The sequence below is a fragment of the Camelus bactrianus genome, chromosome 20, assembly GCF_048773025.1.
Source record: "Camelus bactrianus isolate YW-2024 breed Bactrian camel chromosome 20, ASM4877302v1, whole genome shotgun sequence".
Taxonomy (NCBI): Eukaryota; Metazoa; Chordata; class Mammalia; order Artiodactyla; family Camelidae; genus Camelus; species Camelus bactrianus.
Window position 1 is genome coordinate 23,081,697 of NC_133558.1, and position 23,604 is coordinate 23,105,300.

The 23,604-nt window shown below is 48.8% G+C and overlaps 2 protein-coding genes and 1 long non-coding RNA gene across 20 annotated transcripts; 1 reads left to right on the plus strand and 2 right to left on the minus strand.

Moving 5' to 3' along the window:
• Positions 1-246: 246 nt before the first annotated feature.
• LOC123615076 (uncharacterized) lies at positions 247-16,758 on the minus strand. 18 transcript variants are annotated; one of them, XR_012501103.1, is made up of 6 exons: positions 14,426-16,758; positions 10,831-11,043; positions 10,087-10,434; positions 5,197-7,631; positions 462-914; positions 273-386 (listed from the first exon to the last, which is right to left on the minus strand). It is a non-coding gene; the product is annotated as an uncharacterized LOC123615076 (long non-coding RNA). The 18 variants fall into 18 exon arrangements; XR_012501106.1 differs by lacking the exons at positions 273-386; positions 462-914 and having other exon boundaries at positions 3,906-5,300; positions 5,445-5,528; positions 5,853-7,631; XR_012501101.1 differs by lacking the exons at positions 273-386; positions 462-914 and having other exon boundaries at positions 3,907-5,300; positions 5,445-5,528; positions 5,682-7,631.
• On the plus strand, positions 7,955-10,079 carry CLPSL2 (colipase like 2; the record flags this gene model as incomplete). Its single annotated transcript, XM_010949142.3, has 2 exons — positions 7,955-8,188; positions 9,459-10,079. Coding segments are annotated over 2 exons (330 nt in total), but the record flags the coding sequence as incomplete, so codon positions are not given.
• Positions 16,759-18,401: 1,643 nt separating the features above from the next.
• Positions 18,402-20,513, minus strand: CLPS (colipase). The gene is made up of 3 exons (XM_010949022.3): positions 20,358-20,513; positions 19,123-19,245; positions 18,402-18,676 (listed from the first exon to the last, which is right to left on the minus strand). Exons 1-3 carry the CDS (start codon positions 20,439-20,441, stop codon positions 18,545-18,547), a joined length of 339 nt encoding a protein of 112 aa, XP_010947324.2. The 5' UTR covers positions 20,442-20,513; the 3' UTR covers positions 18,402-18,544.
• Positions 20,514-23,604: the final 3,091 nt, after the last annotated feature.

Consider the following 23,604-nt stretch of genomic DNA (forward strand, 5'->3'; position numbering starts at 1 on the left):
TGGCTTACCAGAGGGCAGAAAAGTCACTGTGGTGTCATGCCAATGTAACTGGCAGAAATCTGCCCTCTCAGATGCCAGGGAAAGCTCTTCACAGGAAGGTGTCAAACCAAAGCAACTCCACTACAGAACTGCCTGGGCTGGGTACAGTAGTTCTCCCTGGACCGCAGGCTCCCAGTGCTGGAGAAGCTGTGAGTGCTGCAGGGGCTTCATGCTGGAGAAGCCACATGCACAGCAGGTGCTGGAGAAACTGCAAAAGCTGCAAGAGGTGGAGGCACTCTGCTGACACTATTGCCCAGTGTGTAGTGCCAGGAGGATCTGTTAGACACGGGGTGTTGCTGGCCATTCCAGGAACTGGGCACTGGTGAAGCTGTCTGCACTGCAGAAGCCTGCCAATCAAGCACACAAGAACCAGGAAGCAAAAGCCTTCTCCTGCAATCTCTCTCCAGCTCCCTTCCTCTTACCAATTTAGAGGATCAGTAAGCCTGGGTTGCCTCTCTTAGGAATTTGGAAGCATCTTGGCTTGGTGGTTCTGGTTCAGTCAAGCTGTGCTTGCGGTTAAGCTATATTGGCCAGGGCTGCAGTCATCTGAAGACTTGACTGGGGCTGCAGGATCACTTCCAAGGTGGCTCACTTGTGTGGCTGGCAAGTTGGTGCTGGCAGTTGGCAGGAGGCCTCAGTTTCTGTATATATGGGTATCTCCACGGGGATGCTTGAGCGTCCTCATGACGAAGCAGGTGGCTTCTCCTAGAGTGAATCCTCCCAGAGAGAGAGCAGGGCAGAAGCTGCTTTGCCTTTTCTGACCTAACTTCAGAAGTCATACATTATCACTTCCACCACGTTTGTTAGAAGTGAGTCACTAAGTCCAGCCCACATTCCAGGTAAGGGAAGTGAGGCTCTGCCTTTACAAGAGAAGCCTGTCAAAGAATTTGTGAATGTTTAAAAACCACAGGTGGCATCAATCAACAAGGATTAATGTGTGCTCAGCACCTATGCCATCTGTCTTCCCCTTAGAGAGGTTCTGGGCCAAGAAGAGAAAGTTTATGACCAATAGTTGCCACCTGATCCCTTCCCTCAGGCTTCATTCCAGCTGGTTAGCTTGTTTCCTTACCTGCAGACTTCTTTTACCTTCAGACAATTATATTTCCAAAGAAACATCTCTTTCCAGCTTTTTATTTGATTCTAAGAAGGCTTCATTGAAGAGATGGGCTTGAATTAGATCTTGAGAAAGGGAAGAGATTTCCAGGGTGGGAAACTACCTGGACTTTACCAAAAGGGAAACCAATCAGAGTTTCCCTCTGACAGGGTTATGGGAGGGGCTAGGGTGCTGGTAGACGGTCTTTGGCCAGGCAGACTGCCAGTTACTCCTGTAACTGATTTCCTGAAGGAGAGACGTTAGAGACAGAGAACACCAAGCCACATGGATCTGTTTCCAACAGGACCCCAACATAGGGTTCTGGAGCAAACAAGGCTGGAGTCCCTGGCTTTGTCTTAAGACTTAAAGCAGAGCCTCTCCTTCTCTCTAAACTCACATTACCACCAATTGCTCTCTGAGCTCAGAGCAGTAAGATCTCTAGACTGGCCTTATGAGCAAAGAAACAAAGAGAAAAGGCGGAAGAGAGAGAAGAGAGATTGATTTATTTTTTACAAAATAGGAATCCTTTTATCATCAGCAAATACAACTTTTATCCATCTCCAATAATCATAGATGGCAAATGTGGTAGATAGCCTTCTAAAATGACCCCGGGATCCCCACTTCCTAAGTATGCCCTTGCGTAACTGGTGCCCTTGAATGTGAACCAGATCCAGTGACTTGCTTCTAACCAATAGAATATGGCTGTTGGGCTGCACCTTGCAGGCTTGCAAGCCTTGTAATTGCCCAGCCTTGAGATCGAAGAGCCTGAGACAGTGACAGAGAGATAGGGGATCTTACAAGTTGAAACAAAAGGTCCTGGAGCAACACCCCCACAGTGTTTGGCAGACAGCAGGCAGGATGCAGCAGCCATCTCCACTACTCAGAGAAGGAGGTTACCATTTATGAGGGGATTGATGCCATGTTGGCTCATCAGTTACCAGGGAAACCAGCAGCTGGGGCATGTCCCTTACAGCCCCCCCAGATTAACAACTATCAGGAGGGCAGATGCTTCCCTTTAAAAACTAGCAGGTGGAGGTGGGAAGGGTACAGCTTGGTGGTAGGGTGAGTGCTTAGCATGCATGAGGTCCTGGGTTCAATCCCCAGTACCTCTGTTAAAAAAAAAAAAAAACTAGCAGGTGGAGATATTCTGGCTGAAAGACTGGAACCATCACCAGCTGGCGCAGGGGGCAGACACGTTCATGTGAGGAGGGGGTAGGTGAAGCAAGGACTGGTTGAGTAGGGAATGTACAAAGAGCAAGAGAACAGCCATCCTGGGTGGCCTGACCATACAACGGTCAAGTTAGGGAGAGTTACTTTAAAGGCTAGATTACAAAACACTGTGACTTCCATCTTGCTTCCATTCTCCCTTTTCTTTCACTTGCTTGTGCTGATGAAGCCAGTGGACATGTTGTGAGCTATCCTGTGGAGAGGCTTATGCGGCAAGGAAACTGGGGAGGACTCAAGCCAATGGCCTATGAAGAACTGAGGTTGTCAGTCCAACACCCTGCGAGGAACTGAAATCTGCCAACCACCACCTGAGTAAACCTGGAAGCAGATCCACCCCTAGTTGAGCCTGAAGGTGACCGCAGCCCCAGCCGACACCTCGATTGCAGCCCGTGACTCAGCTAAGCCAGAGGACCCAGCTAAGCTGTGACTGGATTCCCGACACACACAACCTATGAAGTAATATATGATGTGTTGAGCCACTGAGCTTTGGGGTAATTCATTACACAACAATAGTTAGCTAATACAACAGGTGACTCTTCCAAGGGTCTAGCCACCGAGTCAGTTCTTCCACTCAAGGACAAGAACAAAAATCCCCAACACTATACTCAAGTGTGGGACCTTTAATGCCTGTGACCCTGCCCACAAGTAACTATGGCCATTCGAATGGCCTGGAACACAGCATGGTTTTCTTTGAGAGAAACAAGAAGTGGGTGGGGAGAGCTTTCCGCCTCCAAGACAACTTCTTCCACCGAATCAAAGGATGAGTCAAAACCCCACCCTGGAAGGCTCCCCTTCTCCTCTCAACTATTTTCCCTTCCTCTAAACCCTCTCATGACCTCAGAGATTCTCAGTCATTGCCACATTAGAACACCTCTTTCCCCGAGCTGGGCAAAGGAGTTCCACAGCCAAAATGAAGGAATGCTTAGCTTTCTTTAAGTGAGAGGAAGAAGTTAAGTGAATAGAAATTTTCCCCCTAAACATCTGGCACCTGCTACAGCTTGTCTGCTAATAAGGAACAGATTTCAAAATGAATGGGCAAGGGGGCAAACAAATAGCAATAGAAAAACATAGAAATGTGATTCTTAAAATAGTTTATGTGTTATTGTTTGAGATGCAGTGACCTAGATACATACAATGGAGTAAAAAGTGGGAAGGAAGGCAGAGAAAGAGAGCTGAGTTCATGAACTTGGATTCCATCTCTGGCTGTTCCCTGGTGTTCTATAGCGAGCACCAGGAGGTCCAGGCCGCCAGAGCAAGTGTGAGAACCTCACCTCCTTCCAAGGGAGTGAATTGATTCCCAAGATTTGACCCCTGGATGGAACCTCAGGGAAAATTCCCTGAGGCTGGAGGTACCCCAGGTCACATCACTGGAAAGCGAGGGAGAAGGCACTGTGTAATAGATCCTGTCTCCTAAGGCTGGAAACCAGCAAGGTTAATGGCTGAGCCCCACTGAAATTCTCTGGGCATGTGGCTGGCGAATTTTTGTTGTGTCCAAGGGACACAAATCATGAGCCACTGTGTCTGGCCCAGCCCTGTCAGTCTGGACTGACAAAGAATGACAAAGGGAAATGAATCCTCACTGTAGGGACTCTCCATTATCATATCACCCTGGGTTCTTGCATTCTGGGAAGTGCTAGAATCCAATGTGAGTCCAGGAGACAGAAAGGACATGGAATGGAGATTGCATGGTTAGGAAGATTAAAGACAGGACTCTTGGGCACACATGGGAGTGTAACTTGTGGAATTAGAAAGCATAACCCCAATACCTTGTAATAACCTATAATAGAAAAGAATCTGAAAAAGAATATATATATATATATGAATCACTTTGCTGTACACCTGAAACTAACAAAACATTGTAAATCAACTATACTTCAATTTAAAAAATTAAAATTAAAAGAAGAAAGTATACCCCCGGTGCGTGCACACACACACACGCTTTAGACCACCAGACTGTGCTGCTTTTTATCTGGGCACATAGCTGCCTAGAATAGAAACTACGTTTCCCAGTTTTTCTTGCAGCTAGGCTTAGTCATGTGACTATGACTGGCCAATAGAATGGAAGAGTCTTTAAAGCAAAGTCAAGCCCCTCCCCCACATCCCTCATTCCACTGCCTGAAATATGAACAGGTTACAAGGCAATCTTGAATCATGCTGATGAAGGCAATGCTTATAGACGCCAGAGCAATGAAATTAAAGCAGCCTTCACCACTGAGACTGTGGAGATCCCATATCAGCCCTGGACTGCATACGCTTGGAATGTTATGTGAAAGGGAAATAAACTTCTATCTCATATGAAGCCATTTGTTCTGTGGTTTCTTTTACTGCAGCTGAACCTATTTGTATATCCTACATCCCTGTCTTGATAAATGAAATTCCACTATTAGTGATTTATCTGTTTTACAATTTATTAGACAGATATTTATTAAGCTTTGAGTGCTCTTTTCATATTCTCTTAAATAGGAGCTGGCAGATGAGCACAGAGGCTGGGTACCAGGGAAGGGAGTGAGTTTGGTCCATCACAGGACTCAGAAAGGGCAGGTGAACTCTGCTATCTGCCCCTCTTTCCCAGGACTGTCTCTTGCCTTCGTTTCCACATATGGCACTGATCATCTGTCTGTGAAGCAACTGTTTTTAGAGAGGGCAACTAGGATTACTATGCAAGGCTAGAAGAAAAACAAATTCAAGTTACCAGTGACTGAAAGAGGACAGAACTCTGTAACAGCACCCCGGGCATTCATTCAGCAAAGACTGATGATGGCACAGAGCAGAGGGAACATTCTTTTTTGATTGTTGCTAGCAGACAGTAACACAGGAGTAGGTGAGTGGAGGCTCACCTTCCAGAGTGGACCAGGGTGGGTGTGTAGGTGCCATGTGGTCGGTAAGGGGAAAGTTGTGGACCGTGGGGCTTTCCCACTAAATCCCGGAGGAAGGAGACACCCTGAATATTGGAAACATGATTTTTAAAAGAACATGTTAAATCCATATAAAAGAGAAACACAGAGATAAAAAGCATAGGTTGATATTCAAAGTGATCTGCAACTGTAAAAATGGAAACGTTCTCAGACAGGAAGTAGAAACCTACCTCATTCAGATAACCTGTGCCACGTTCAGACATTTTGTCCCTGGAGCCCCTCTCCAGTTCACAGTGAGATTCCTGGATGGGTGACTAATAATGACAGAAATCACTTTAGGGGACAAAGCCTTCAGCCACCCACAGCAGTGTAGGGTAGTGGGAAGAGTTTGGGCTTAGTAGGTAGAATGCCATGGATTTATATCTGGCTCTGAGACTTAATTGTGTTATTTGGGCAAGTTATTTTACCTTGAGCCTTCGGGTTCCTCATCTGTAAAACGGGGATAAGGGTTACGAGCAGAAACCATAGTAGATGCTATATATTCTAGGACTTGAACCTCCCAGGCTCCCTTGCAGAAGGCTGAGGTCGTGTGACTAGTTGTGGACAATGTCCGTAAGTGGAAGAGGCCTGTGTCACACCTGGCCGAGGCAGTTAGGTGTCCATGTGCTTCCTCCACCCCTCTCCTCCACCTTCCACAATGACCTCGGAGCACAGTCTTCCAGATGGTGTGGCTACAAGACTGAAGAAAGGTCTCTTGTCCCATATGAAAATTTACATGACTGATAAAGCATTGTGCCAAGCCACCGAAATTTCGAGAGTTCTCTGTTGTGACAGCCCGCATTAATTACCCTCATACAGGGAGGGCTAACAGAGGTCATTGGCACAAAAGCCTCTGGGTACAGTGAGGGCTGTTATCCTTAGAGAAAAGATATGAGTCCCCTATTAGTCGGCTCGCTTTGCCATAACAAAACACCATAAACTGGGTGACCTAAACAACAGACATTTATTTCTCATGGTTTTGGAGGCTGGAAATCAGAGATGAGGGTGCTAGCATGGCCCAGTTCCAGTGAGAGCCCTCTTTCTGGCTTACAGACAGCCACCTTCTAACAGTGTCCTCACCTGGCAGAGAGAAAGACACAGCTCTCTGGTGTCCCTTCTTATGAGGACACTAATCCCATCATGAGGGGACCCTCATGACCTCATCTAAACCTGTTACTTCCCAAAGGCCCCATCTCCAAATGTCATCACACTGGGGGACAGGGTTCCAACATATGAACAAGGGGCACAGTTCAGTCTATAGCACCCTTCAGCCCCTACTGCCCCCACTCCTGCTCAAGACAGGGCTCCTCAGATCTTTTCTTAAGAGCAAAATTTTAAAAGCAGAAGCAGGCTAGGGCAGAATGAGGTGGGAGTTTCATCCAGAGGGAGATGGTGAGAGAGACCTGCCTCCCCCTCTTTCCACTGATTGTGACCCACAGCCCTCCCTCAACCCTCCTCTTCCCTCTGAGTCTTCCCCTCTTCACTGAATCTTAACCTCTACACCAAGATGGGTGAATTCCATGCAATTCACAGACAAATTCTTAGACAATTAATCAGCTCGTTAGAACTGTAAGACTTAGAGGCCATCTTGTCTTCCTTCCTGATACTTACAGATGCAAGTCCGGGCCTGGAGACGGCATGAGAAGCACTAGAGGTCGAGGCTGGCTGGTCCTAAAGACAAGGGTTGGGGTGGGGCAGTTTGGTGCAGCCAGGGCAGAGAGAACATCAGAATATCAAGAAGGAAGCTCTTTTCATTTCAGCATGTAAACTTCCACTAATTTTTAAAAATAAAGTTTAATTTTACAGTTTAAAGTTTTTATTTGGAAGTAGTACCTATTGAAGCCCCTAGGGCCCCTAAAATCTAGCGTCTGGCCTGTCCAAGCTTCAAATAGGGTCTCACGAGAACACCTTTCCTTATCCCATCCTTTCCCGGGGCCCGGGAGCTGAGGTCACGGTTTGGCCTCTGCTGCAGAGCAGCCTGTGACCATTAACTTCTTGACCCTCCACCCCCAGCCTTGGGGGCGCCGGATCACGTGGCAGCGAAGGGCTTTATACACGCAGCCTCTCAGAGCCCGCCGGACCTGTGACGCCCAAGCCCACGGCCAGGCTCCTCGTGGGAATCCTGCTCCCCTGCTGGGGCACGTTTCCCGCCCTTTAAAAAGAGGTTTACGAAGGTGAGCCAAGAGAGCATTTGGAATCTTACACTCTAGCAGAAGGTGGTAGCCGAGGCATCATAGTTTAGCCAGAAGGTGCCAGCTCGGTTTGGAGAGAGAAGTGGGGGTTTGGGGGAACCACCCCAAACGAGATTTCTTCTCAGGCTGGAAGCTTGATGTGTTCCCAAAAGGACTTCAAAGCCCTTCTTCACCTCCCTGGTGGCTCTGGAGGTGAAAGAAAGAGGCCCATAACCTGCAACATCCCTGCCCTCCCCCAACCCAGCACCCTCTCCCAGCATCTCAGTCCCCACGCCCACCGGCGTCTTAGACCCCCTCCCTGCCCTTCTAGGCAAAACAGCTCTTTCCTTCCCCATCTTTCTTTCCACCTCATTCTCTGCCCACCCCCCAATTAAAGTGTGATTGGGGAATAATTGCTTCCCCAACACAGGACACCCTTTGGGGCCTACAGAGGTAAGGGGGTACCCAGGAAAGGAGAGGCAGAGGGAAAAGTACTAAACCCCTACCCTTTCTCACTCCTGCTCCTCTGAGTGCTGCTGAGGGGTACAAAGGGGGTAGGATCTGGGGGTGACCATCTCAGGGACCCTCCTCCACCTTCCCCCGTTGCCAGAGAGCTGGTGACTCAGGGGTTGTCCCCACAGACGACCGGAGCTAGGTGCTTCCATCACTCTGAGTGCTTCAGTGACTGCTGCCTCATCAGCTTGAATCATGGAGGTGCCTTCTGTGCCCCTAAGGCCAGAGTAGCCATGATGTGCTTGCCCCAGGCGTGGCGGGGCAGCCCCTTCCAGTATGTAGGGTGGGGAAGGTTTAAAAACCTCACATGGCTGCACCCGCTTTTTTCACCCTTTGCTTGTAGTGCCCTTCCCCGCTCCTCTGTCAAACTCCTACTGGTCCTGCAGTACAATTGCAGCCACCTCTGAGAAGCTTTCACTCCTTGGAGCTCCCACACCCTTGACTCATACCTTCAGCAGATCATGAATTTCCCTGATTTGCACTGCTTTCTGTCTGCTTCTGCCCCCTACCTCCCAGCTTAGTGCTGCCCCAGAGCAGTTGCTCAACAAATATCTGTCAAATGAATGAATATCTCTCCCTTAGCATCACTGCAGCAAAGCAGGTGGGGAAGACCTCCTGATCAATTCCCGACTCCCTGCCACAACGAGTCGATCTCTTGAGAGGAGCATGGTGCTGCAGTGGCAGGATCACAGCTTTGGGGCTGGACCTGAGTGTCAGCCCTGGCTTTTCCACTCTCTATTGTCTTTTTTTGTTTTGTTTTGTTTTTCTTTTCATAAATAGAGGTACTGAGGATTGAACCCAGGACCTTGCACCTGCTAAGCATGCCCTCTACCACTGAGCTGTACCCATCCCCCTCCACCCTCTGTCTCTGTGATCTCAGACAGATCACTTCTGCTCTTAGTTTCCTCACCTGCAAAATAGGGCTAAAGCACCCCCCTTCACCAGGTTGTCAGGAAGAGTACATAGTCCTGGTCCTGGCAATGACAGTGCTCAATGGAGCATGGTTGTTACTAGCTGGTGGAAATGCAGGGAGCAGAATGCACAGTACATCTTGTTCTTGCTTGTCTTTTCTCCTCTGGCCCTGGTCCCAAACCTCTGGGGAGGATGGGCTCAGCCTCTCTGTCCCTATCTGGGGAGCTGCCAATGCTCAGGGAACCAGCCAGGCCCCTCCTGTGGCCTGACTCTACAGCTGAAGTGGTGAGAAGATCTTTTCATTATGGGCACTTGATCTACTTTATTCTGTTTAATCCTCACAATAACTAATGGGGTTAATATTTTATATATATATAATTATATATATATGTATAAATATAAATTATTAGCCCCATTCAACAGAAACTGAGACAAAGAAGCTCATTAACTTGCCTAAGGCCATGAAGTTGTAAGCTGTAGAACTGACAGACCTCAAGTCCATCCCACGCCATCACTTGTGCTCTTGTTCCTGCACCCTGAGAAGTTTAAACCCCCTTCTTCCCTGCACCTTGGTGACTGACTCTCAACTCTCTGACCCATTTTTTGCAGACCAGGGGAAACATCAACATCATATGCCCTTGCCAGAGAGGCTTGAGTTGCACATCCAAGGACTCAGGCTGTGCCCGCCGGTGCCATTTGATTTAGAGGAGGATGCAAACTGGTCGCTGCAACCCCTTCCTCCCTGCCTTGGAACCAGAGGCCTCGGGGGGTGGGGTCCCCTCTTGCTCAAAAGACATTAAAGTCATTTCCTGGCTCTGGACCTTGTCTGCACTTCCTGGGAGAAGGGACTTGGTAAAGATTGTTCCAGTCTGTGGGCAGCTGAAAGGGGAGACTGGAGGCACGATAGAGCTTCCCATGGGGTTTGGTTCTGTCTGGAGGCTTAGTGGCCCAAGGGCAGACCGGCAGGAAGGGAGTAGGGTGTGTGTGCGTGTGTGTGGAGTGGGTCGTGAGAGGAGGCTGGTCCAGGAAGAGCCAAGTCTTCGGTCCCAGGGCTGTGTGGAGGGGCAGGGTTGAGGAATGTGCCTGGAGAGAGTATGTTGGGCTGCCCATGGATGGATGTGTGTAGGAGGACCGAGAGCAGTTATCTGAATGCCTTTCAAGGGGAGTAAGGGGTGGAGGTCACTGAGAGGGTGCTTATGAGAATGTGTGTGAAGTATAAATGCAAAAATATTCCTACCTGTGGTGAGAAAGGTGCATTGATGCATTGATGCATTGGTGCCTTGATGTTATAGCAGGCAGGTAGCTCGATATGAGCAGAGAAAGGGTGAGCCAAATGGCAGGAAGCCATACATCTTGTGAACAGGGGTCCTTGGGCAGAGAAAAGCTGGAACCTCCAGACTGATAAGAAATCACACATTTTGGAGTGACAGGTATCCTGGAGGTAGGCAAAGAAAGATGGGAAAAGGCAGGAATCTTCCACATTCGAATGTAACCTTTTGCTGATTATGCCGTCATTACAATAAAATTAGCCTTGCAGATAAGAAGCACCAATCTTGCTCCAACGCCATGATACTTCCGATCAAGACTAAATAAGGACAGAAAAAAAAAAAAAAAAGATTAAATAAGGATAAAAATTCCTCCTCCCCTCAGGAAGGTGGAGCTGGGATGGAAATTAGGGAACATGACTCCAAACCCCTCCCTCTCTAATGAATATTCCACCCATTTATTTTTACACCCTATGTAACCAGCTTGCCAAAGAAACAGTGCAGCTGTTCGCCTGAGCCGGGCTGCTCTCCCCTTGAAAGTGTATCATCTATTGCTTAATAAATCCTCACTTTACTTTCTTGACCTCTGTGTCTCATCTCTGAATTCTTTCTGTGATGAGACAAGAACCTTATCTCCAGCAACATTGATACCTCCATGATCTCAGATATTATCATTTCCATTTTATGGAAAAAGAAACTGAGGCCCAGAGACTTGCCCAAGGTCATATGGTGAGGGTGTCACTGAGGACTCTTTCTGCTGCAAGTATCCAAAAAAGCCAACCCAAACTGGTCTAGATGATGAGGGAATTCATTGGTGGTCAGAACTGGAAGTCCAGGAGCAGGGAGACCTCAGGTCTGGCTGAATCCAGTAGCTCCACAGCCCTCAGGCTGGATTCCTTCCCAGTAGCTGCAGAAGTTCCAGGTGTCACCTAATAATAACAGCTAGGATTTATTAAGCACTTATTATGTTCCAGACACTGTGCAAAGCACTTTCTTATCTGTATTAACTCATCTTATTGTCACAACAAATTTATAATAGGTACTATAATTATTCTTATTTTACAAATAAGGTGTTGAGCCTTAAAGCACCCATGCCAAGGATTCAGAGTAGGGGTGGGGCTGGGATTTGAACCCAGGCTGTCTTGCTTTAGAGGGCAGGCTCTTGACCACAAATCCACCTCACATATATGAACCGTATATAACATATATAAACATCTCAGTCTCAATTCTTAGCAAACATCCTAAGATAGATTCTGATTGGATTTGCTTAGTCTGCACACTCAATGCTGAACCAATCATTGCAGTGGAATTCGCTGACTGACTTAGCCTGGGTTACGCGCAGGGGTGCAAGAGTGGAGTCAGCCTCCAGGGAATATTCCCATGGAGGTGGGTACAGGTTTTACGTGGTGTCCCCACAGCCATGAGACCACCAACACAGTCAGGACTCAGAACGCCACCCCCTTTCCTGGCCAGATCCTGATGAAGATGCCAGGCCTCAGCTCTGATGTCTGGACTCACTCCCGTGGGTCAGACTGCAACGCTGAGACTCCACCTCACCTCCAGTTCACTCTTCCCTGGGGGTCACCTTGCCTTGGGGCCCTCGCCAATCCTCGTTTGACATAACCACTGTGTAACTCAGAGATCCTTTTTCTCACTGAGAAATCAGAAATTGCTTTTTCTTCTATATCATTATATCTCAATATTTCCCTCATGTCACCGAAGTATTTTTTAGAACAGTAATGACTGCCTAATTTTATTATATATGTGGACCATATTTGCTTAACTGTTTCCTTATGGGTAAACAATAAGATCATTTCCAAATCCAAACCATCCATGTTCTTTAGGATACAACTTGAGAGCTGCAGAAGCGAAAACCTACTCTCATGATGGCTTAAGCAAGTGGATGATTTCTCTCTCACCAGGTAGCTGGGGGGAACCTGGATGGAGGCTCTGCTGGGTGATTGTCCATGGCCCCCACTTCCTTCCACCCTCTTGCTCAGCCATCTGCTGCTCTGCTTCCTTCTTTTTTTCTTTTCTTTTCTTTCTTTCTTTTTTTCTTTTTTACAACACAGCGCATCTAGAAGCACCTTATCTGTTTAGCACCTTGGGGTAAGAGCAGAAGGACTTTGGGGCCCTAAAGAGGCTCTCCAGGGGGCGGATGGCATCAACATCTCCAGACACACTCCTCCGGAAGCTCTGCCCCAGGATGTTTCTTTCCTTCACATAGTAGAAGATGGCTCATCATCATATCTGTTGGATCCACATTCCAGTTAGAAGAAAGAGGGCACAGGGACAGCAAATAGCTCACTCTCTTTAAAAGGGCAGCATGGGTTATTTTCACTAAACATCCCATTAGGCAAAACTTAGTTATGCGGCTGCAGCTAGCTGCAAAGGAGACTGGAAAATGTAGTTTTCATCTGGGTATCCATGTGCCCAGCTAAAGCCTGGGGGTTCTATTATTAAAGGACAAAGGGAAAATAGTGGGAGAAATTTGCTGCCACAAAACCCCTTATTATTACTGTAATAAGCCAAGGGATCTTAGATCCCAGGACCTAGAGTTAATGATGTACTGTTAGGCAGCTCTAATCGGGTTTTTTTCCCCATTGTTGTTGGTTTGTGTAAGTTCTTTATGTATTTCAGATATTAGCACCTTATTGTATATACCGTTGCAAATAACTTCTCCCATTTGGTAGGCTGTCTTTTCATTTTGTTGATGGTTTCCTTTGCTGTGCAGAAGCTCTTTAGTTGATGTAGTTCCATTTGTTTATTTTTGCTTTTGTTTCCCTTGCCTGAAGAGTCACATCTATAAAGATATTGCTAAGACTGATGCAAAGACCTGCCTATGTTTTCTTTGAGGAGTTTCCTGGTTTCGGGTTGGAAGACTCCATTTTTGATGATTGGCTGGTGACAGCTTTCAAGCCCTCACTCCCCCTTTGCCTCCTCCATCTAGGCAAACCAGTAAGAAGAGCAAACGCTCCCTCCCTTGGTGCTGGTGGGGAGTGGAAACCACACAAACCCCAGCCTGCCCACAGGAACCCTCACCCTGGCCCCGCCTCTCAGCCACAGTAAAAATCAAAGCTAACTACCCCTTCATCCTTGCCACTCACACCTCCTCACACCTACCCTGGTGGCCCCAGAAATTTCCATTACTTGAGTAATAAACCTTTCCTTATTGTCTTGGTATGTGTGGCACCATCAGTCCCAACATCCAAACCAATTTTGGGTGGGGGTTGATTTCACTCTCGTGAGGCACTCAGAAAACCTGTGAGTTCTCCTATTCTCTCTCCTTGCCACAGCTGGGTGGTGAGGCAGGGATCTATGGAGGGGAGGTGCCTGGGTCACCCAGTCACCACATGGAGAACAGCCACCCTGGAGAGCATCCTGAGTGACAATTGACTTTACAGGAGCAAGAAATCCACTTCTGTTGTGTTACGCCTCTGTGATTCCTGGGTAGTTTGTTCCCATGGCATTTTCTTGCCTGCTGGGACTAATGTTTATAAAAATGTCTTCTGCTGTGCTGCCCTTAGTATTATCACCTGTTCCCACTCTCAAGACTGGTTTTGATGACATGCCACCACAACCCACTCATGGCTGTGCATCCTGGGCTTGTAATTCTCATGCTTGCCAAAAAGACCTACAGAAATGCATTCAGGAGTAGTGCATTTTCTTAAGAGAGGGAGTTACTGAAATACTAACTGAAGGCCTCTAGAGGGAGTGGAAAGATGAAAACTGAGTCTAATCGTCTATTACTTGATAGCTTTGTGACTTTGGGGAGGTTTGGCAACCTCTCTGAGCCTTAGTTACCTCATCTGAGAAAAAAATATTCACAATGCTGTTTTTTTTAAACAATAATATACATTTAGATTGGATGAGGGAGTCTTTTGGAATCCTAACTCTGAGACCTTTTAACTGTAAAGGTAATGATAACAGCTTCTATTTATTGGGTGCCTTTTTATGTGAAGCCCAGTTCTTGTTATTTAATTTAAGCACTAACTCATCCCTGTGATGCACTATTATGCCCCATTTTGCAGATGGGAAAACTGAAGCTCAAAGAAGTTAAGACGTTTGCCCACGATCACATAACCATTAGGCAGCAGACATGAGATTGAATCAGATCTTGTTGGAGCCAGAGCCCAAGCACACAGACTAGATGTTACTGGCGGCGATGAGCACAGCTAAGGGTCCAAGAAGCAGCAGCCGTTCTTGGGGACATCTACCACAACTGCTTGTTCCTCTGTCCCTTTGGTCTGGGGGCTGGCACTGCCAACCTCTCCCCGTCAACCCCAGGACTGGGCATTCACACCTCATTACCTCCCCTCCAGGCCTTGGTCATGTGGCAGTTGCATGGCAGATGCAGGGTCTTTAGCTGGACCTTAGAAGCTCCGCCACCACCTCTGGGCCATGATGCGGCAACTACTGCTCCTGGTTCTCCTCTCCCTCCTCTCTTTTTCTTCCTCCTCATTGGGGGCTCATTTTTCCAGGGAGAAAGCAAAATTTTGGTAAGGAACGTAGAAGGCACACCATCTACCACCATCCTAAGACCCATACTATTTGGGGAGGGAAGGTGGGCACAGAGGCTGATGTGGGTGAAAGCCAGAAGTGGGGGGCAGCACAGAGTGCTGGGTGGAGGATGCCTGAGGGGACAAAGGAGGCTCATCTGAGTCCTGGGGGCTGCCAGGGCCCTGCCAGTTGCTGCCACTGCAGAGGTGACTATGACCCAGCAATCCTGCCCCAGGCTCATAGCTGGTCTGACAGACATTCATTCCTTCAACACGTTTTATTAAGCACCTACTATATGTAAATTATTTTTCTAGGGCTGTGAAAAAGACACAAAAATCCTTGCCCTGATAGAGCTGGCACTCTACTGTAGGAGGCAATTAAGCAAAATATTAATATATTCCAGGTGATCAAGACCTGAGGCTAAAGAAAATAAGGAAGGGGCTTCCGGAGTAGTGGTGTGAGGAGTGGGTACTCAGGGAAGACCTTACTGAAAACGTGAAATTTCAGAGCAAAGACCTAAAGGGAGTGAGGTCTTTCCTAAAGGGAGCCAGGCAGGCAGGGCAAAGAGCAGTCCCGGTGGAGGGAACAGGCAGCAGATGAGGGACTTTGCCTGGCATATTCAAGAAATAGCAAGAAAAAAAAAAAAAAAAAGAGAGAGAGAGAGAGAGATTGGAAATAATAGGAGATGAGGTCAGAGAGATCAAAGGAACCGAGTATTAGAATATCCTCATTTATTCAGCAGTTCTGCATTCAGCACTTACTGTGTGTGAGGACTTCAGTCCTAGGAGCTAGGAAAGACAGTAGTGAACAAGACAGCAGGTCCTATAAAGAGTTTCTAGATCGAGATGCCCTGGGAAGTCCTTGGAGGCTTTGAAGCATGGGAATGACAAGGTGGGATTTATCTTTTTAAAAAAAGATTCCTCTAGTTGTTCTGGGAAGAAATGATGGGAGGAGGGGGGAAGGTAGGACTGTGTGGCCAGTTGAGGGGGTGGGTGGAGAAGGTGGGCAGACCAGGGTGGGTTACTGGCCAGAGTGGATTCAGGGAGACCAGGAAGAGGCTACTGCCAATCCTGTCTTCCTTTCCTGCTCTATTTTCTTTATAGCACTTAACAGCATACGTAATAGGTGATTATATGTATATAATATAAATCATAATTGTTAATTAATAATACTTACCGTATACATGTTAAGTAAAAAATTGCATACAGTAAAATGCTCCTATCTTGATTTTACATTAAAATCAATTAATTTTTTAACTTTTGAAAACACCCCCATAGCCACCACCCAGATCAAGATACAGAGCATTTCCAGCTCCCCAGGAGGCTCCCTTTTGCTTGCTGCCAGTCAGTTGCTCCAAAGGTAACACTCTCCTGACCTCTACAGTTATAAAATTAGTTTTGTCTGTTTTTAAAAATTCATATAATGGAATCACACAGTATTTTTTTAAACTAGCTTTTTTTGCTCAACACTTTGTCTGTGACACCCTATCTATTTCACTTATGTATTTATTATGTGTCTTCTCCCCTAGAGCTGTCCTTGTCCAATAGTGTAATAACTAGTCACATGCAGTTACTTAAATTAAAATTAATTAAAGTTAAACAATATGTAAAATTCAGTTCCTTGGTCATACCAGCCACATTTCAAGTGCTCAGTGGCTACATGTGGCTAGGTGAATGGGACAATGCAGAAAAGGCACACTTTCATCATTGCAGAAAGTTCTACTGGACTGCTGCTCTGGATTGTTGGCTCCATTTCTCTAGGTTTTTGTTTCCAGCTGTATCCCCAGGACCTGGACACAGTAGGTACTCAGTATTTTGCTTGTTAAAAGATTATTGAAATTGTCTGACAGAGGGATGATGAGTGGCAGTGGTGGATAATGTAATGTCATAAGCCCCAGCATTGGGGCCATTGATGTATGTGTGTGGGAGGGGAGAGAGGTGACAATCTAGCTCGGCCAAAAGGGGAAGTAGGAGTTTTCAGAAGAGGAGACTGTGCAGTGGAAGGCAGGAAGGTCTGGCTCACTCTGGTGTGTACCAGAGGAGTAGTAACCTATTTGGGGAACACTAAGGGCAAACCTTCAACATCTATTTAGTCCCTTCTAGGTACAAGTCAGGTCCTGCGTGCCCTCTGGCCCCCACCCTCATTTGTACAGATGCCGCGGTGGAGCTGGCGGGCTGTCTCTCTGCAGAACACCAGGGAGCTTTGCGCCCAGAGCAAGAAGTGCAAGAGCGGATGCTGCTGCAGGGCAGCTAAGAACTGCCAGTTGCACTGCTCCTTAAAGGGGTCCAAGGGCATTGCCTGTCACAGGCAGGTGGATGTCCAGGGGAGCTGAGGAAGCGGGACCCACGGAAGGTGGAGCCAGGATGGACACAGAGCCCGGGGGAAGGAGGGAAAGGTAGGTGAGCAGAAATGACCTGGGAATTCTCTACTGGAACAGCATCTACAAGCAACCTTGGGTAGCCTGTGGACAGACCCAAACAGGGTCCCCACCCCAAGGGTTTGGAATCCTGGATGGGGGACCGGGCATGGGGTGTAGTGATGCTTCTATTTCTAATATGGGTTCCCTTTCTTCAGGAGACATCTCAGCAAACCCCAAAATTAGCACCGTAAAATGGGAACGGCTAGGTCTGGCCCTAACCCAGGTTCTACCTCTGCCTCAAGCCACTCTCATCCCAAGTCCAGGAGTTTGGCTGTGGCCCCAGGGTACTCCTGGGGGGGAGGTGGGCTGAGGGAGCCTCTGAGCTGAGTGTGTAGGAGAAAGGAGTTGATTTGCCAATGAAAGGATTTAGGAAGAAGAGATAGGGCCCCCTGTCAGTGTTCATCCACTTAGGACAAGCAGATGGATTAACAGGGGAACAGTGATGCCAGGGATGGAGTTAGGAGGGCATGAGCAACCCTAGGGGTCAGCCTGGAGGAGGTGACCAGAGGCACAGACTCTGAGCAGCTGGATGAGGAGGTCCTTTACACCCAGGCTATTCTGCTGTGTGCAAGCAGATGGGCCCCAGAGCTGGGCTGCGGTGGGAGTGGAGGCTGCCTCCTCAGGGCTGAGGGCAGAGCAGGCCCCAAGGTCAAGGTCAATGTCTTGCCTTTCCCAGACCTTCTTCAGCCTGTATAATGAGTGTCCCTGCCAGCTGGACCTGATTTGTGTATTTCCAAAGAATGAGAAATCATTTAAAATCATCTACAGCCACTGTAAAAAAAAAAAAAAAATTGAAAAAAAGAAGCCAGCCAAGAAAGCTTTCTTTTAATGCTCTCTCTTCCTTGTCTCCCCCCACTTTTTCTCCACCCACTCCCACTCAGAACTGTGTGTTCCTGACCCTGGCCCCCAGTGCCTCCCCTGACAGGGGAGGAGTGAGGAGAGAGGGATGATGCATAAAACAAAGAGCTTTCAATGTTTGCTGGTAGCTATTGCCCCTCTCCTTGCTGAGCCCCAATATTGTTTGGGCAGTAATGTGACCAGCCCTGGGAGAGGGATCATAATCAGTCTAAGCCAGTCATGACAATCCCATTCCCTCTAGATGTGGTCAGACAGGTGCCTGCCTGTCTGAGAACAGGCAAGGGGCAAGGAAGGCATCCCAGGGAGGTGTGATTGCTCCCCAGAAATGGAGAGGTTCCCAGCCTGGCTGGGCCGTTTTACAACCTTGTCTCCAGCCTGTCAGCCTCATCCTGCCTGGCCCCAGATCCATTCCTCATTTCTGGACATGTCTGATGCCTGCCCTGATGGGTCAAAGGCTCGATGTAACATCAAGGAAGACGCTCACTCAGCAAGAACATCCAGGGGCCTGGGAAAGGTTTGCAGGAGTGGCTTTAATTGCTAAGAACCCACTTAGAAGATGAGGTACTGGTCAAGGGGTGGCCAGCCCCAGAGCGGGGGTGGAGGAGGAGTGTCCTTCTGCGCGCTGGGCTAGATGCGGGGCTGGGTGAGTGCTTTCACTCACTGGAACTTCCAACATCGAGGCAGATGCCAAAGTTGGTGTTGGTGATGGAGCCCACGATGGTCTTGTCCACCTCACAGGTCAGGCCCCTCTCACAGGGACACTTGTAGTAAACCCCATAGAGTGTCTGCGGAGACACGGAGCCAGTGGAGTCTCAGGCTCTGGGGGCTGCTTTGGGCATCACTCGCCCCTGCCTGAATAGTCTCTTTTCAGATGGTGCTTCTCCTGACTGCCTCCCTATGGGGCGCAGTGGGCCTGGAGGACCTAGGTCTTGGTCCCCACTCTGTGGCTCACTTGTTCTTACTTGATCTCTCTGGGGAGCCTCTCTTTACCCATCCATGAAATAGGGGTGACAGATTGCAGCCCCACCCAACTCACTGGATGGTTGTGAGGGTCAAGAGAGGTGATGAGATGGGAAAGGGAAAGCCTGTTGACCTCCCTCTCTTTGTCTCATCAACAATGTCCAGGCTGACGCTCCTCCCAGACCCCACCCCTAAGCCTCAAGGGCCCTCTCCTCTGAGCTGTCCTCCCTGCCGCCCCCTCGCCCCGCCCTGGCCCATGCCCGGGGCTCACCCAAGAGGAGCACTCGCTGTTCTCGCTGGCCTTGGGTGCACAGCGGGCCAGGCTCAGGCCGGTTTCACGGTGGCAGCACTTGCTCTTGCACTGGACACTGTTCAGGCAGAGTTCGCCTGCATCCTGCCAAGGGCAGCCAGTCAGCCCAGGATTCCCACCCTCGGGCCTCTTTTCCACCCAGACCTGTACTCCACCACCCACTACTGCTTACAGTGCCTCCCCTGCTGAGGGGCACGTGTGAAGGAATCCAACCCCTGGGGCTGGGGGCCTCTCTGTCCACCCCGACCCCCCACCCACGTGAGAAGCAGGCAGTCCGGTGCCAGAGAAGCAGCCCAGGGTGGGGATAGGACACCTGGGTTCTAGTACTGGCTGAGCTACCAGCTCCCCGGTGAGCCTGGGCGAGTCGCTCAGTATTCCCATCTGGAACGTGCACATGTGGGCCCCAAACAGGGTCTCCAAACCTTTCTGGGTCTCCCAATCCTTCGAGAAGCCTGTGAAAGTTGAGGACCATCTCCCTGGAAAACCCCTCCCTCCCCCTCCTCAAACTCTTACAAATAATCCCAGGAGGATCCTGGACCCTCCCAGCATGACCCTGAGTTAAGAACCTTTGAACTGAGTTCTTATCCCAAAGAGCTTTCCTGGTTCTGCCCTTGGCAGAGAGGCAGTCGGGGGGAAGAGGGGGCAGTGGTGAGAGCAAGGCTCTAGGGCCCACAGGCCCGGGCGCCAGTCCCTACTCAAGACTTTCCAGCTGTGTGACCTCAGGCAGGTTACTTAACCTTTCTCTGTGTCAGCTTTTCCTTTGAAAGTGGGGTTGATAATAAGAGTACCTATGCCACGTGGTTCTTATGAGGACCAAATAAGTATTACTGAGGAATTTAGTAATTCCTGTACCTGGTCTCTCTAGGACAGAAACCAGAATCACTGGGGGAGATTTTTAAATGACTGGACTTTCTGAGCCAGGGTTTCCAGGGTGGAAACCCAGGGTTCTGGATTTTTATAGTTTCCTTAGCCAGGTGGAACCACTGCTCTGAGCATGCTCCATGTTGCTCAGCCTTTTCTAGGGCCCGCAGGGGAAGGGGTGCAGCACAGGCAGTAAGGGAAGAGATGTCTCACCTCCCAGCCCCCTGGGGCAGCCCCAGGTGGGGACATCTTGACCTACCCAGAGGTCAAGATCCACACTTAAAAAAATCCCCACCTGGGGGTTCAGGTAACTCCTCCCCTGAGGACCCTCTTACCAGGTTGATAATGATTCCCCGGGGGTCGGGAACCGCATAGGCTACTGTGAGGGTGACCAGCAGAAGAACAAGGACCTTCTCCATGATGAATGGGCACTGCTGGTGTAGGTAGCAGCCGGCAGGTCAGGTGGCAATAGGCAGAACCAGAGAGGGTGGTGGGGCTATAAAAGAGATCTGACCCACTTTCCCAATCCCACAGGGCCTGCCGTGAGCAGAGGCCCAGCTGTGGCCAATCTGCTGGGGCTGGGGTCCTGATAAGGTAGCTGGGAGACAGACACCTGGCACCTTTGTATGTGTGTGTGTGTGTTGGGGGGTGGTGGTGATACGGCAGCATGGTTAAGAGTGGGGACTCTGGAACACTTTTCCCTGTACAAGTTATTAGCTAGGCAAGTTATCTGCCTGAATCTCAGTTTCCTTATCTGTCAACTGATAAGAGTTGTGAGGGTTGAGTGAATTTATGATTGTTATATGTATTATATATCTAGCCTAGAACAGGACTTGGCACCCGTGGACAGTATGTAAGTGTTGATAATAATAGTACCTATCTCACATGGTTCTTACGAGGGACAAGTATTTCTGAGGCATTTAGAACTGTGTCTGGTCACTCTAGATCAGAAGCCAGAATCACTGGGGAGGCTTAAACTTTAAAAACTCTTAGACCATCTGCTACGATTGTTGTTATTCGCCTCCAGTGCCCTGAGCTCTGTGGCAGGGTTGGGACTGGGGTGAGGTAAGAGACACACCTAGGCTGTGAGTACCTCCTTCAGTTTTGCATCCTAGACTCGTCTCTTGCCTTACCCCAGCCTGGGCCCTGCTTTTGACCCCACCCAAACCCAGGTGAGGTGTATCAGGCAGTATCAGGCTTAGGTGAGGGGGGGTCCCAGCCTCCCCACTCCTCAATCTTCCCAGGCCCCCTTGGAGATTTGAGAGCAGGCCCAGGTCCCTGTGGGCTGACTACCTCTGTGACCCTTGGCCAGGGGATGGGTGTTCTCACCCTGGGAGTGCCTCCCTCCCACCCTCCCACCAGGGGGTGCCTGCCAGAGTGGTTTAGGGGCCCCTAGGAGTGACTTCTCCAAGGATTCTCTCCCATTTTCTTTCTACTTGACTTAATATCTGTAATTCCAGTCTTAAAGATTCATCCCTTTAGTTAAGGCTTCCACTGACCCTACCCAAAGCCACGTGTGAGCATGAGCAGTTGTTAGTCCTGGCTGAGAATGAGGAGGTCTAGTGAGCCTCAGAAGATCCCAGGGGCTGAAGGCTGGGAAGGGCGCAGCTGCCTGCGTGTGCTCAGGTGTGGGACCAGCACAGCTGTCCCTAAGGACAGGTCATTGCAGCAAAGGACTCCTTCCCCCTCCCAGGAGGTGGAGGATGGTGGATGGAGGCCCCAGACTGGGTTGCCTTGATCCAGACAAAACTGAACTCAAAACTCCCCATAATCAGATATATGACCTTGTATAAATTTGTAAGCTCTGTGGGCTTCAATTTCTTCATCTACCCAAGGAGGCTGATGGCTCCTGCTTTGTAAGGTCAGAATTGAATAAGACAATGTATATGAAACCTCATAGAAGTGTTGCTAAGCCCATGTACTCCCACCCCCTGCCACTCCCCCTTACACCGCTGGAGGGGAGCAGCTGGAGGGGAGGGGAGGGGAGCAGTTGGAGGAACCAGCCAGGAGACTCTCAAAATGAGAGAAACCTACCCAATTCCAGAGACATAGAAATGCTGTTGATTAAAGGAACACTATCCTCTCTTATTTTTATGGAACTCAGTGTTTAAAACCACTTTTGCCCATGAGCCTGTCCTGGCCCCTCCTTCTCTCCCTACCCCGACTCCAGCCCAGTACTCCTGTGAGCAGAGCCACAGGGAGGGTAATTACGGTTCTCTTCTCCCAAGCCAAGGCCAGGAGGCCAGGGAGGCATTGGAACCGCAGGAGCTGTTTCTATCTGTGAATGAAGCTATGAAAAATGCTTTGATCCTACTATCTCCAGCTGGTCACAGCTAACCTCCCAGAGGAGAAAGAATGGAGATTTTCCCCTTACAAATGAAGAGTAAAGCAAAGAGAACTTTGCCATTGTTTGTGCTTCCAAAATGTAAGCAGCGGGTAATTATTAAGGACTTTTTGTGCCCAAACCTTGTAAGATCTAACCACCCCTTCTCCCGTCTAAAGCATCTTTTGCTTTGGGTTTTTCCCCCTCAAAAAAGAACCGAGTTCTGGTTCCCACATGCAATCATATAGGTTAATCTCACAAGCATAATGTTGAGCGAGAAAAGCCACAGGCAAAAGAATGCAGACTGCGTGATTCCATCTACATGAAGTTCAAGATGAGGTAAAACTAATCTATGGTGGTAAAAATGTGCAGGGTTTAACCCTGGGAGGAATACTCACTGGGAGGGGGCAGGAAGGAGGGAGCCTTCCAGTGTGTTGGGATTGTTCTAAATCTTGATCTGGGGTGTTAGTAACACATATGTAAAAAATCCATCTAGCCGTGCACTTAAGATCTGAGTATTTTACCATATGTAATATAGGTACTGTACCTCAATTAAAAAACAAAAATGGAGCAAAATTCTCCCTGGTCAAGTCCTACCACCTGGGATGGTGGGGGTTGGGTGGTGTCATGCCTCCTAGTGACACAGTAGCTGTAGACCCAGAGACGTGGCAAACTCCTCTTGGGTGTCCCCCAGACTACGTTCTCCAAGATCTACCCCAGACACAAGGGTGTGCCTCTGGCAGCCACATTAGTAAATGAGGCTGTCTTTGCTCCCCAACTCAATGGACTGGACAATGGATGGGAATGACCCAAAGCCCTCTCTTGGGATGTAGGCTTGTGCCCAGAAGCTCACCTTCAAGCTGATCTGAAACATGAAACTATAGAAGCCCAGGAAGGCAGTTTTCTGATGTGCTGATGAAGAACTGGAGAAAGCTGGTCTGCAGAGGGGAGAAAGAATCGATTAGCCTTTTAGGAAGAAGCAGCAGCAGCCATGCTCTGACTTCTGATGGATTTCCAGGTCCTGGTTACACACACACCCTACACACCCTTCCCATGACTGCTGCATTCCTGCCCCTGTGGTACCTGAAACTCCTCTATAACACATTCCTTTTGCTTAAGCCTCAGACACAGGCATCTCAGTTCTGGGAAGGGGCCCACAGCTCTGGGTCAAGGTCAGGTGTGTGACAACCCTGGAGTCAGCTCAGGGAGCAGACAGGGAGTCACTCAAGATTCAAATTCCCCATCAAGAGACTCAGGTT

Coding starts and splice junctions, on each gene's coding strand:
- CLPS (XM_010949022.3), bottom strand. CDS start 20,441: ATGGAGAAGGTCCTTGTTCTTCTGCTGGTCACCCTCACAGTAGCCTAT. Junction 19,246..20,357: donor GGGGAATCATTATCAACCTG/GTAAGAGGGTCC, acceptor TGCCCTTGGCAG/GATGCAGGCGAACTCTGCCT. Junction 18,677..19,122: donor ACAGCGAGTGCTCCTCTTGG/GTGAGCCCCGGG, acceptor GTGTCTCCGCAG/ACACTCTATGGGGTTTACTA.